Source organism: Sturnus vulgaris, chromosome 3 (assembly GCF_052056855.1).
Source record: "Sturnus vulgaris isolate bStuVul1 chromosome 3, bStuVul1.hap1, whole genome shotgun sequence".
Classification (NCBI taxonomy): Eukaryota; Metazoa; Chordata; class Aves; order Passeriformes; family Sturnidae; genus Sturnus; species Sturnus vulgaris.
Genome location: NC_142245.1, coordinates 50,550,090 through 50,564,547, shown reverse-complemented (window position 1 = coordinate 50,564,547; position 14,458 = coordinate 50,550,090). Strand labels below are relative to the sequence as shown.

The 14,458-nt window shown below is 37.1% G+C and overlaps 1 protein-coding gene across 5 annotated transcripts in view; it reads left to right on the top strand.

The window, feature by feature from the left end:
• Positions 1 to 14,458, top strand: part of UTRN (utrophin) — a 344,257-nt gene that overhangs the window by 256,678 nt on the left and 73,121 nt on the right. For all 5 annotated transcript variants that reach the window (XM_014879021.2, XM_014879020.2, XM_014879022.2 and 2 more), the window contains 3 exons: positions 9,710 to 9,978; positions 12,044 to 12,190; positions 13,569 to 13,647. In XM_014879021.2, the coding sequence (XP_014734507.1) occupies positions 9,710 to 9,978; positions 12,044 to 12,190; positions 13,569 to 13,647 (495 nt within the window). The remainder of the gene's footprint in view (positions 1 to 9,709; positions 9,979 to 12,043; positions 12,191 to 13,568; positions 13,648 to 14,458) is intronic.

The window sequence follows — 14,458 nt, the reverse complement described above, 5'->3', positions numbered from 1 at the left end:
GGCATCCTGATGGCTTTTATTTCAATGTTTAATCTCAAGGGTTACTTCACTGCTTTGTAAGTACTTACATTTTAATGGAAGAAGTAGAAACATCTCTTCTGCCTTTTCCAATTTTTGGTTCAAAACACTAATGATAGTTCTTTTTTCTTAACACAATAACATACATACCTTAAATAGTCAGAATAGTACTTCAAGGATTCCCATTCAAACATCCATGTTTATTGCAAAGTTTTGCTCCACAAATAGAAATAAGCAAATTTAGTGGTGTATCTCATTAGAAGTAAAATAAATCAGATTTAGGAAGGCAGTCATTACAGAATCCTAAAGATTTGAATATTAGGTGAATCATTGCTAAGGAATGGAATCACAGCTATCCTAGAAACTGTTTTCGCTTAGTATTTGTTGTGATATTACTCTAAATATCAGAGACCTAAAAGAAGGTAATAATTTTTCTCCACTCCCCCATAACCACAAAACAGGAAATTACCTCTGTAAGTTCGTTCTACAGTTATATCTCTGATATAAGCTACAGCATTATGAAGTCTTACTTTTAGTTACACAAGAACTGTTCTTGGAAGATGTGATAATCTGCTTTTGCAGAACTATCAGTTGCTGTAAGATGTGAACAATTTACTGTTCTGTATAATTAACAAAATTAAAGTATATCTGTTTTTATCAGGAGTTAGGTTTTTTCTTTCCATATATTGTCTTAGATATCTACATTGCAAACTTCTTAAGTTTGTTCAGTGGAAACAACTAATCTTTCCTGCATCCATACTTTGTGTTATTTCTGTACAAATTTTTAAGTGGTTTCATATTTTCTAGTTCAACTTTGAGATGAAGTTTGAATAGCTGGTAGTTAAAGCCAATGAACCATTTATCTCATTGATTAGTGCTACTGGTACCTTAGCTTTACTTCTGATTTTATCTCCTGACTCCTGAAAATATTCAGTTTCTCTTTACTCTCAAACACATTTGCTATATGGTATCTCTAATGTTTTAGTTGGTCTAAATCACAAGCAACCTTGCAGTTGAAAAGTAAGGATGCTGTCTGTATATTTGTTCATTCTTTCATACGGAAGATTAAAATTGCAGGTCCTCTCCTCAAAAACATAGAACCTCTCAGACAAATTATGCCAGTACATAAAACCTTACCAATGTAAAATGTTTGTTTTCTAACAGGATTTGATAACAGTGTTCAAGTCACTGTTGATTGACAGGATGCAAACTGCAACAGCAAACTTCAGATGATAAGATGCATCATAAATTCTTGCTATCCAGTCTATTATGATGAAAATTATTATTATTTTGTGCTATACCAATGGCAGTGAGAACAGTATAACATAGAATTTGATGATGATGGTAAACTACATAGTGATAACAGCCATGGTCTGCAAGTGATGCGTGCATGTTGCTGGTATAGTCATTGTATTTGAAAACCAATCATATGTTCAGACTGGGAAGCCTCATACATGTGCACTGAACTTTTCCTCTCTTTGCACTCAGTACTTCCATGGACTTTCTTTTTTGAGCAAGTGATGAGTTAGTCTTGACTAGCAACCAAACTCCCATCCATCCACTTATGTCTTCCACTGCAGCGGAATAGATGGGAAGAACATGAGTGAGAAAGCTCAAGGGTCAGGATGGAGATCAGATGGGTCACAGATGCAGATTCCATACAAACTACTGTTGTGAACCAAACAGATTTAGTTTTGGGGAAAACAAACTATTTATTGCTATTTAAAAGAAATAATTAAATACTAAGTTGGTTTGTAGTGGGAAGAAACCTCACAAACATTAAAACCATGGCTTTCCTCCTGCCTTTCACAGACTCAGCTTGACTCCCTCATTCCTGTCTCTTCCCCCCTTGTTGTGACACAGGTCATGCTCAGAGAGGCAACAAGTGGCACGAGAGGGTGGGAAGGTGGTGACTCCGTGGTTCACCTACCAGTTTCTTGCTCCTGCTTCCTTCCTCTCACACCTTTCCTCTGTGTGCTGTCTGCGGGAAATATCTGCCTTACCTTGGGGCTGCTCCTTCTCGTCTGGCTTTGGTGTTCCCTCTGCTGTTTCTCCTAATGGTTCCTTCCTCCTCTCCAGTGTTTTCTGTTTCTTAAGTACACTTTCCCTGAGGTGCCACCAGTGTGTCTGAGTGTCTCAGGTGTGCCCCATGGTGAGTTGACCAGAGTCTGCTGCCCCTGGCACAGGGCAGCCCCAGCCTCTTCTCCCTAAGACTCCTGTGAAGCTCCCACTGCCTGCAGTGGGCACTCACACCCTGTGCAGAACAAGTCTGCACTTTCGGTAGATTAATAGACCTTCAGACCTAAAGCCATCTCTAAATCATTCTGTCTGTGCTCATGTATATATAATAAGCTGTTAATTTTCACCTAGGAGTGAGTCTAGTAAATTTTTTCTGACAACTGATGCCACCAATCTCCAGAAAACTTAATCTCTGAACTAGAAGACATCCAGACACACAATTTTTCTTCAGATTAACCATTTTCAATGAAAGATGTGGGCTTTATTATGCTTTTAAGAAGTTTTTTTTTTTATTATTTTCTGTCATCCTCTTGGTCACTGGTGTTCTTTGTAGTTGATTAAAGTTTACTTGTTAACTTCAGTGAAGTCCACTTCATGTTGATAAAGGTGGAGTGTGGTTATAGATTCTAAGATGACAGTCTGTTTTTTAAAAATATTGACAAACGGTCAACACTGTACGGTCTTGATTTGAACATTGCTTTGGCTGGTTCTATAAAAGAAATAGCAAGACTATTTTACTAACCCAAGCTTGCATTAATTGGAAATCACACTTTCTTGGGGTTATTTCTTACCTTGTATAAGGGAAGGGGTCATTATGGGGGAATGGTTAGCTAACCTGAAGATGACAAAAGTTGTAAAATTGTTTTCTATTTTCTTCAACCTCTCAAAGTAATTTTTTTAAAATTATTATTTTTAATCAGCACTTTTTAAATTATTTTCTCCTTCACCATAGGTCTTTTCATGCCAGGGAGAGCATTGTTGCAAGGGCAAGGAATGAAATAGATTTAGGAGAAAACTAAACTAAACAGAGAATTTGTCTGACTGAGACCTGGTTGAAGGACTTGTGCATTTATAAATTTATTGTTCCATCCAAAGAGAACATTTGTTACAGGATGCCTTATGATAACCCATTATTGTCTGAAATTATCTTGTTAATTTCACACATAAGACAAGAATGTAGATTGAGGTTATGAGTAAGACTTGTTTTTTTCTTTCCCATCATCACCTTATGCTTCTTGCGTTGGCCTTCTACTGAACAAGAGAGTAACTGGCACATTCAGACAGAGTTTTCTATCTTCCAGAAAACTACTTTCTTAGTTAATTATATCTCCCCTCTGTCTGTTCTTCTTCTTTTGTTTTGCCATGTTTCTGTAGAGAGGCCCCATCACAAAAAAGCAAGCTCCACAGTCTTCCAGTATTTGAGCTACCTCAGCATCTGAGTGGAGCTGATTGATAAGCCAGCAGGCCAGCTGCTGAATTTCATGGATGGATAAGTTCAAGAAATTGAAAATCCTCATATTTTTAGCGTTTTTTGTCACTTGTCCATGGTATAGGAGAAAATTTTGATCTAAAAATGCTAATTCTCTATGGCATAGTTAGAGCTGGCTTCTTAAATCCATGTACTGTAAGGTTAGAGGCCATTGGAAAGAAGGAAAGCAGATTTCATATTTTATGTCCCCAGGGTTCTATGAACTGATGATAAAGCTTTGCTAAAATTTTGTCCTTACATTTCCACTGTAGCAGATTATCACAGGCAACTACACTGATTCTCATTGTAATAGTGAATGTTTCTGGGAGTCTGCAGTGTTTTCCAGCTACTTTAGTAACTTAGTTTTCTTAGGACAATTTGATTCCTAGCTGTGAAAGTTGCTATTTGGTAGCAAAGGTTGTCGTGATAAACACATCATTTAAAAATAAGTATTTGCCATCTGTTTTCTCCTATTAATTGAATAGAAAGCGCTATAAATCACATCTGTGTTATAAAATAAATATATTAATAAGTATCAGTGAATTGTATGTAGATACTTTATTTAAACTTGTAGAGGGACAATATCTTTACCTGTTTCAGACATAAATAAAAGCTGAACTTTTTTGCTTACCACCACTGACCACATCCAGGTAAATTTCTCTGCCATAATTTTTCCGTTTGCAAGGAAGATCTCACTGAAAATAGGCAATTTACTTTTTTATAATAATATAGCAGGTATACAGCAGGCAGCATTTCTATTCCAAATCACTTGTGTTTGTTCTCTAGCTATCACACACCACTGGGATCTTTTTTCCCCTCTGCTGTGCAGTTGGACTGAGGATGAAGTCTTGGCTGTATATTAGAAGTGCTTAGGAGAATGAAGAGGATGTAGCCCACTGGAAGTCAGTGGAATCATATCCAGAAACTACTTACATTATTTTCAACATCGCTGCTTTTGTTTTAGTTGGAGCTCATTCACTCACAACTTTTAAGAGTTTCTTCCTATGATAAAAGAAGTTTACAGTTAGCCATAAGAGAATCACAAAATACTTCTCTCTCTCATTTTCAAAATTAGATCTTTCAGTCATCCTACAAGTTTAGTCCACTTTAGTAAAGCTTTGAAATTCTTCGTGTAGGGTCTACATGGTTGTCTGCTTAGAGGCATATCAGTAAAGTTCAAGGAAATTGTTTCCACTTGCCTGAGTGATGTGGAGTGCAAACTTAGAGGATTTTAATGGACACAGGCTGACCTGAGTTCAAAATGGTTGATTTTATTATTGGTTAATTGTTCTGGGGTTTTTTATTCATGAGGACCTTGGGATATTCATTAGTCATATTCATTCTTGACCTCTAGGCTCTGTTATGTCCCAGTTTTACCTGAAATATGGGTGGAAGCATGTTCGCATTTAACATTTAACCAATTGCTGCTTATTCTTAAACTTCCTGTTCCCATCACATCAGGATTGTTTTTGTCAGATAAGTTTTCTGTCAAGGTTGTTAGAAACTCAGACAATGCTTTCTTTGCAGGAATGCCAAAGACTTCATGATGCAATGATAGCACTGCTTTTGGATCTTCTGTGTAGGAGTTTGATAATGGGTCATTGTGCCTTTTCAAATGCTCTGAAAGTTTTCATAATGAGCATAGTGCTGTGTCATCCATTGTTTTTTGCTGCAAAGATTGATTGAACCAAGGAAGAGACAATGTTTGACTTCATGTGAGGAGGCAACATGAAATTATCTCCAGTTCAAGTATATTTGGTTAAGAATTTAGCAGAAGTGAAAGGAAATTAATGTAATTTTGGAAAGATGGAAAGAGATCGCTAGCTCAAGACTAGATAATGATTAAACAGTTGCTTAGAATGAAACCTACTCTAGCCAAATAGTTTAAGAAGTCTAAAATAAATTCTTAAGCAAGAAGAATTTTCTTCACTGGTCCTATCCATATATGTAAGCATGCAAGTAAACTATATGCTGAAAGTTTTCCTTCTATGGCACTCAGTCTTTGCTAGAGGCACAGAAAAGCTTTTGGAGCTTTCAGTGCTTTCTTTGTGACAAAAAATATATATTCAAATCAAGATTTTTTATTTTCTTTTTCTCTACAGAAGACTTTTTTTTTCCCCTGAATCCAAGGTCAGTTAATATCTGTCCTCTCTGTTAAACAGATGGTCCAATGAATATAGGCTGCTCTTACTCTCTGAGCAGCTGGTGAATGAAGATAATGTAATAAGTACAATTTTAAAAAAAGGGTGAGAAGACATTGATCAAACTGATGATTGAGAAAACTTTATATTAAGTAGGAACAAAAGAGCAGTGATTACGGTGTAAATTTTTTTCACAGCAAAAAGAAATCCTTTCTGCTGGTTTGTGTAATGACAGGCTGGTTAAATGAATTCCAAATCAATAGAAGAAAAATCTTACTGTTAAAACACTTTGAGATTTACGATTTTATGCTGTGCAACCAGTATCTTCAAGAATATAATCTCTGCTTGAAAAAAAGTAATGTGTTGCTCATTAATAAGTTGGGCTTTTGCGATGGAAGACATGAAGTTATACAAAATGTATTTTTCTTAAATGAGTATATGCTGAATGGTTTATAGCTCATAAAAGCACGTTTTGCTCTATTTCCCTGGTAAATGTCTTTTTAGTGCAAGGTTTACAAGCACTTCCAAAGCCTTTATAAAATAAAGCAGTCTTGCAATGAATTAATATTTTTCAAATACAATATGTGGTAGATATCCTTGCACAATAACACTGATTTGACAAATGGTCTTCAACCATGTTTTGGGTTTCAGTTCTTTTGGGATACTTGTATCACCCCAATCATTCTCTAATCTTTTTCCCATCCCCAAATAAGTGACGAGTTCTTTTGTGAGTAAAGCTGCCTTGTTTTAGCTAAGTCAGACTATTGATCCCTTCTTCTAATCACTGAATCATCAAGCTTGGAAGAGACTTTCAGGATCATCTAATCCACTTGTTGACCTAGCACCCCCATAACCAATCCTGAACCTATCCCCAAGTGCTATATCCAGTCCATTTATTGCTACAGCCACTTTTCTTCTTATTGCCTGTGTTAGACTCATTGGATCTGCTATGTTGATACCTTTAAGGAAAGCCAAAGAGTTTTGTAAGAATTTCAGCTCTTACTAGAAAGCTTACCACATGTTCTTTGTCAAGTGACTGATCTTTTTAACTGGTTAATAATCTTAGACTTGCTCAGGTCTGGCAACATTCTACTCTTTTATGTAGAATTGGTAGGTTCTGGATCTGACAACAGGTAAAGAATGATGCGACTGCTAGATACTGGATCAAAATGGTAGATTGCAGCTTTGCATATATGGAACATCTCCTTAGCCAGATTTCTGGGTATAGTGTCCCCTGTACTCACATGTTCAAGATACCAACAGAGGAAGCTTCATCCAATAGGCCATCCAATTTTGTGTCACTTTTCAATGAAGCTCAGTACTGCCTTTACCTTATGTTAAGTATTCCACCTCTGGGTGCTCCCTTAATCCCCATTTGTTAGTCTTGCAGCTTTCACTCCTGAAACCTATAGCTGTATCATAGGAAACCTCAACCTGTGAGAGAACTTGTAATGCTAAACTTTGGTCCTTAGGTGCAGCTTGACTTCTAGGTTGTTCACAGTCCCTTTGTCACTGGACTGTAGTGAATTCCCATTCATTCATCAATATTATTATTCTCAAAAGCGAGTTATTCCAAAAGTACTTATGGTAATAACTTCTTTGCTGTCTTTACATAAGCAATTTGTAGCTGTTCTTTTCTGTGTAAAATAATTATTTTCCCAAAAGAGGATTTTACTTAGAGTATGAACTTTATTTCTTTTCAGAAGAAATAAAGCAATATTTTCTTTGCAGAACTTGGGGTAAAGATCATTCCAAAAGTGTGTTGTGCTATGATGCAGTTTATTCTACTGTGAAATGCTGCAAATCCAGAGACAAGATGCAATTTATCAGAGCATAGCTTTGGTCTTCATCTTTGTTCTGGTGTGTCAACATTGAAAATTGTAGGTTACTGCCACATCCTTGTATCCCAGAGCTACGTAAATAGTTCATATCTCTTTGCATTTAGTTAAGTATTGCAGGTTTTTTCATGGCCATTTTATTCCAAATTTCTCTTCTGCAATACCTTCTTGCCACTGCAGTGTCCCTAAGTCTGGATATAATCTCTACTTTTACAGGCAGAGTGCACATATGTGCAGTGCTCTCATGTGATAGCTTATGACAGTGATCCAACAAGTCACTGAAATATTAACCTAAGATACTTGGTAAGGTCAAAATATATTTTGTACCACTTCAGCTGCACTCTTTCTGGCTCTCTCTTTTGAGGTCAAAACATGTATCACAACCTGTGGGCTGGGTGTCTCCTTTCCCTTGGTGCTGTTGGCTCTTCTTGATTATTCTAACCTTCCACTGTGCTCTGGTTATCATTCCTTATTTATTGCTTCTCCTATATAACCAGCAAGGCTCTTGGACTTTTGGGCGACATCCTCTCTTCCCTATATCAACAATTGTAATACAAATTATGATTGCATTCTGGGTTGATTTTAGTTTAGTTGTTTTTAGTTTTTTTCCCAGATGGCACCTGGTTTGTTTTGTTGAATGCTCTTCTAGTATTCATCGTCTAGCATACATCAAGACTAATATGGGCTAACAAGATTTGGAAAAAAACTTTAAAAGGGAAAAGCAGAATAAATGTGTAGAATTGGCGGGTAGAAACTCTGGTTGTGATCCAAACAACTCCTTGTTACTTTTTTATCTGGAAAAAAGTGACTTCTCAGCAAGAAATTGGGGTGTATTTCAATGTTTTATTTTGTGTTAATTGCTTACAATATGCTTTTCTGGTTTGGGTGTTATGGGACAAGTTGCATACAAGAGACATAGTAGGGTAACTTTTGCAACCATAACTGTGCATTTACTCTGACATTCATCTGGCCTTTGTAAAGCAAAAACTTCCCTCCCACACCGTTTTTTTTTTCTGTTGTCCCCTCACCCTCCTCCACCACATTAACAACTCCTAGCTCAGCCAGTTATAATGATTTTAAAGACAGTCTATCAGTAAATGGAAGATTGTATGTCTCCTCTGACTTCTGACAAAAATGGTACTTTCATCTTTGCATGATTGTGTATAATTTATTCATAGGCAACACTTGAATTTTAATCACAAGAGTACTGTGATAAATCTTTTCCAAGGCTTTTATATAGGACTGAATAGAAGGCCAATTGGCTTAGTTTCAGTGCATGTCACGTCTGTGCTTCTTTTGTTCTCTGGTTTTTTGCATTATAGTTTCCTCTGCTTGCTTTTATGTAGAAGGGGAATCCTCTGAGACTGGCTACATTTGTTTGTCATTACTGAAGCAACTCTTCCCTGATGAAGGAAGCTTCTTCTCATGAGTTTTTTGCAGCAAGGACCCCCTGGACAGTAGACAGCAGGACCTGCTGGGGATGTTTTAGAATTTTCTTTTTAGCTTTCTGGCTGTCTGGTTCTTGCTCAGTCTCAAACTGAAGGTTTTCCGTGGTTGCTGGCTTGTGTGAGATCTAGACACATAAGCCTGAGATTTGTGAGAAATAGTGCACCATAAGCTTGATTATTTTCCAGTCAATAGCTTCATAGAACATTTATAGGTTTGGAAAAGCTATTAAACCAGCCTTTTTGGACTTCAGTGTTAACACAGAAAAACCCACGTAGTGCTGCAGAACCATGCCCCCTGTGGCATTTAGTATACCTTGGGTTTTGCTACTGAGTATGAGACATCCTGGTGGCACAATGAAAGGTGGTGGTAAGAGATCTAGGAACAAAGCACCGTCCTTGCTCTTTCTATGTGAAATGACCCAAAAACTACCTACTGAAGTTTCTAGGAAGGAAGGAAGGAAGATCTTTTGTTTCCTTTCCCTGTGCCTCCAAAAATAACAAATCAGCAGTAAGCTGCTTTTACTTTGTGGGTATCATAATATATGGAAGTCAGGAATAGTTTACTGTCTTCTGATCAAGGTCTGTCTTGTCAGTAGGAGTAATTGAGGTTTATTTCAGTTATGGCAAGGTGGACTTTCTTCTACTTTGTAATCTTGAAATAAGTTATCACTTGACACTGGTCTTACTAACTGTCTTGAGTGTGTATTTCAGGAGCACTATCTGTTTAACCAGACAAAAATAAGAAATAAACAGTGTAACTGTTCTTTCCCTCTGCAGAATTGACCCCTGAGGAGAAAGCCTTGAAGGTTGCCAAAGCTATGCGTAAGCAGTCATCAGAGGTAAAAGAGAAATGGGAGAACCTAAATGCCAGTGCCAGTATCTGGCAGAAGCAAGTGGACAAAGCATTAGAAAAACTCAAAGACCTTCAGTGTGCCATGGATGACCTTGATGCTGATTTGAAGGAGGCTGAAAATGTGAGGAATGGCTGGAAACCTGTAGGAGACTTGCTCATAGATTCATTACCAGATCACATTGAGAAAACTACAGTAAGTGTGGAACTCCAGGAAAATACTTAGTTTGTGTGTCAGACCTCTCCATTCTAGTCCCTCTAGTCATATTAGATATTTATACACTGTATGCTAAAATTCTCATGTGCAGTGTAAAGTCTTTAAAGATGGTATCTCAAGTCTCAAAGTCATGCTGAGCCACATTCCTTGCGTTGGCTGGAATTATATATGCACATAGATCTGTTTGGCCATCAAATGTAGCTTTCTTGTTAGAAAAACATTTAGAGCTTTTTTAATCATACAGAAATATATCCATAGTTTTAATTTCTGTTCCTTAACTTTCACACATTTAACATGTGTATTGTTTGTGTGAGTGAATATTTGCATTTGTTTTTACTTTAGCCTGGTTTCTCACCGGGATTATCTCCCACTGAAGAACTACCCTGTAATGTTGTGGGCAAACCAGTTCTTGTTGCCTGGGTTCCATGCAGGGCTCAGCATCCCAAAGCATGGCTGCTCTTGATGAGTAGCAGTTATCTCCTGCCTAACTTCATGGATTGGGTAGGGACCTAGTAATGCAGACCCTCCCAAGAAGGAACATCTTCTGATAATTAGCATTGTCCAGAAAAGCCAACTGGAAATGGTACAGTGCAGTGAATATCATAGATTCCAGGAGAACGTGTGGGTATGCACATGTAGACAGAGAAGATTGCTGTTTCAGGCATATTCAGCATTTACTGCTAAGCTTCTGTTTCACAAACACAGATTTTAATTTTTTAAGCTTAAGAATGAATATGGCAAAGCATTAAAAGACTCTGGGGTTGTGTACTTGACTATCTACGTCTTCAGCATAGGATGCTGAAGAATAAAATGGGCTGCAACCAGGTTTCTGTAGATATTCTCTCTATGTATACAGTGTCCGTGAGTTCACAGGGCTCCATTATTTCACATGTAGCAATGTAAGTGTCCTCGTTCTCCAAATTATATTGTTACATTCGAGGTTAATGGAACTGAAATCTTTAAAACAAAGGCAGTCAAAGCTGAGTTAATATCCAGACTGCTGTTGATTTGAAAAGAGTAATGAATCTCTTCTTCCTTATCTTATATTTTAATATAGATACTAAAGCAAGAAAAAATATGCTAATGCTGAATAGCTACTTGTTCTCATGCTAAGAAGTGATTTGTCATATCTTAATGGCTTTTTCTGTAAAGTAGATGAAAGCAAAGTCTTTCACATTTTCATTGCTGTGGAAAAACTGTAACATCTGCTGAGGCAGTAGGAGCCTACTGGCTGTCCAGAAGCCCAGTGTTTTTTTCTTGACGTTGTTCCTTCTGCTCCTTGGCCTGATGAGAGTGATCTTTGAAGGGAGGTAAATAACTGAATTGTCCAAAGATAATACTTTCTTTACAGCTATTTTGGGCTTGTTTCCTAATGTTTAATCAATCTGTTTATGGGATTGAACACTTAACTGCTCACAGCAAGAAAGACATTTGATGCATCTTTTTAACTGTAACTAAAACTTGCATCAATTTTGTCTTAATACTACTTAGTATTTAGTTCGATTTGATTCAATAAACCTCGTACTTTTTTTAGTCATTGTAATAGCTTTACTGTCTGGTTCTAATCAGGTAAAACATTGTACTCCTTTTCCTTAGAAGATACATTCCTTCATGCTTTGCTAGTTCAATAATAGTTTTTAAATTGCATTTTTGTCAGCTGCTTAATGCTTGAAAACTATAGCTACTGAGAATTTTTTAAGAACACTTGGCAGGCTGTATGCTGCTAAAGCTCCTAATAGAGCTCCTATTCCAAAGAAAAGCTCTAAAGCCATACAGCACCACAAAAAAAAATTAAATTACTTTAGGGCTATAATTTGCTTATGGGAATTTCAGTAAGTTTCACACTGTTTTCCTTAAAGGTGGAGATGAGTGATACAATAAGAATATTGAAGTGAGTGGACTTTCTTTGCTGAGAACTGACTTGTGTGCAGTTGTTTAGCATAAACTGCCACATTGAGCAGGCCAGCACCATGTGGAGTTTGCAGTGACTTTTGTGCTGCTCAGATGTCAATTGAACGTAAGTGTATGTTTCTTACCCTTTTAGGCTTTTAGAGAAGAAATTGCTCCCATCAACTTAAAAGTTAAAGCAGTGAATGATTTGTCCAGTCAGCTGTCTCCACTTGACCTTTATCCGTCGTTAAAGATGTCTCGTCAACTGGATGATCTTAATATGCGTTGGAAACTTTTGCAGGTATTCTTCTGAATATGTACAGTAGGTGTGTGGGGAGGGATATTTCTCACTCTCCTCTGTTTTCTTAAAAGATTCACTTATTACCATCTGTTTATTACTTCTGTCATTAAGATGTTATTCTGTTAGTACCAATGCAAAAAAAAGGAGCTGCCTTTCCTGCTGTAGCTTGACAAAAATCTTTTCCTTTCAATCTATTTCAGCAGTTTCTTCAAACAGGAAACCGCATTAAAGTCTGGGGAATAATGGGTATTATTGCTGCATGGGTTTTTTTGTGTGTCTTGTAGCAGTAGATTTTACTGCATAAATCCGTGTCACCAAAAACTGCTGTAAAAATTTGTTGTTTCCAGCTTGTGTGAAAGCTGTTTTATTTTGTCTTTGAATGTTCAGTTTCTGTAGGAAATTTCACTTAAAATGATTTGAGTATTAGAAAAGCTATAGCAAGATATAAGCAATAGCAATTTAGCATAAAAAGGTAAAGACGAGGATATGCTGAGAGATTCATATTGCTTAGTTATGATTATTGTGCTTAAATGGTCTGAGAAAGGTAAATCAATGTGCCTGATTGCAGCACATATATAGCTTCACAGTGCATGATTTAGTAAAGTTTCTTATATCAGTTAAAAGTTCATTTATGAATTTTTGAGATTTCTCCTTTTTTGTGGGTTTTTTGTTTTTGGTAGGAAATACTTATCACATTTCTAGTGATGGTGGTGGGAATGAATTCTCAAAACCTGGGCACCAGTTTCTTTGCCAGTAGTTTTGAATGAGTCACTCCTGAGAGTCAAAGAGTCAAAGCTGTTATTGTGTCATATCAGACCTTTCCTTTCCTAATATCATTTGGTAGTGGGGTTTCTTTACTAATTTTCTTTGCAGGTTTTTTTTGAGAAGGGGACGGGTGTTATGTGTGTCCTCTCAAATTTAGTTAACCAAGCAACCAAAGTACTGCTGGGTGTGCTACTGCAGTTTCAATTAAACTGAGGGGAGTCATGTTAGCCAGTGAAACACTATCGTCCAAAATGGTTTTGTGCTGGAAAGGCAGCTGAGATCAATGCAATCAAACCGAGACCTGCTGACTATGGGAATCTGGACAACAGAAGGGTTGGGAGGAGGTCAGAAACTTCAGCAGTTGGCTGTAGTCACCATGAAACTACTGTAGTTCGTTATTGATCTACAGTTCTCTCACAAGAACACTGCAAGATAGAAACATGATTCTCATTAAGGAGATGAAAGAAAAATATGTAGCCTTGAATAAGTGGATGTCAAAAAATTGTGAGAAATTGTTTTCACTAAAAGAAATGTAAACAAGTGATTTTCTTATCATGAGTTTGGTGTTGCAAAGCACATACAATGAAGATTGTGTGTGTGTGTTTATGTGTAGGTGTCTGTAGAGGATCGCCTTAAACAGTTACAGGAGGCACACCGAGACTTTGGACCTGCATCGCAGCATTTTCTTTCCAGTAAGTTCCTTGACTTAATACATACATGTGAGATATGATGGCTTTCTCAAACACTGACTGATCTTTACTCCAGGTTTCCCTTTGGCTTGAGGAAGTTCCTCTTCCATGATATCTATGTCCTTTTTTTTTTGTAGGGGTGTTTCATGTTCATAACTACATTGATGTTTTGACTAGTGTGCTTCCCACTCTATCTTTCTTATATGGTTGTGCCCTCATTGTTTTATTCTTTATCCTCTGCTGCAATGTCTGACCAGTGACTGTTCCAGAATCGTTGCATGTTCACAACCATACCTTTTCATCCTTTGCCAACTCTTTCTTCCATTTCCTTTTGCTTCCACACTTGCTGGGATGGCACAAAGGAAAAGTTCCCTGGATTTTTCCTTTTTTTAAAGACTTCATCTCATACATTCCTGGAACTTCAAGTAAAGGGCTAGGAAAAACAAACATGCATCACTTCCTCAGGATCTATCCTTGCATCTTTTTAATAAACATTTTAGAGGTGTAAGCCTATAATCTCACATCTACTAAGAGGGCAAAAGCAGAGTTGATATAATTGTTACACATAGATAGGTTGTGGTATTGAGATCCATGTTGGTTTCCTGATGTCCAGCCTACCTGCCATCATCAGAGCTAATGAGACAGAATTTTAACCCAATCTCGTCTCCAGTTTTTAACTGAGGGCTTCTATAAAAAAAGATAATATTATTGCAGGAGTTGAGAAGTCAATGTAAAAATGAGCAGCTCTTTCCCAGAGATTCTGAAGTAGTGTATGTCACTGTGTAGCTAAACTGCTAATATAATATAAATCACT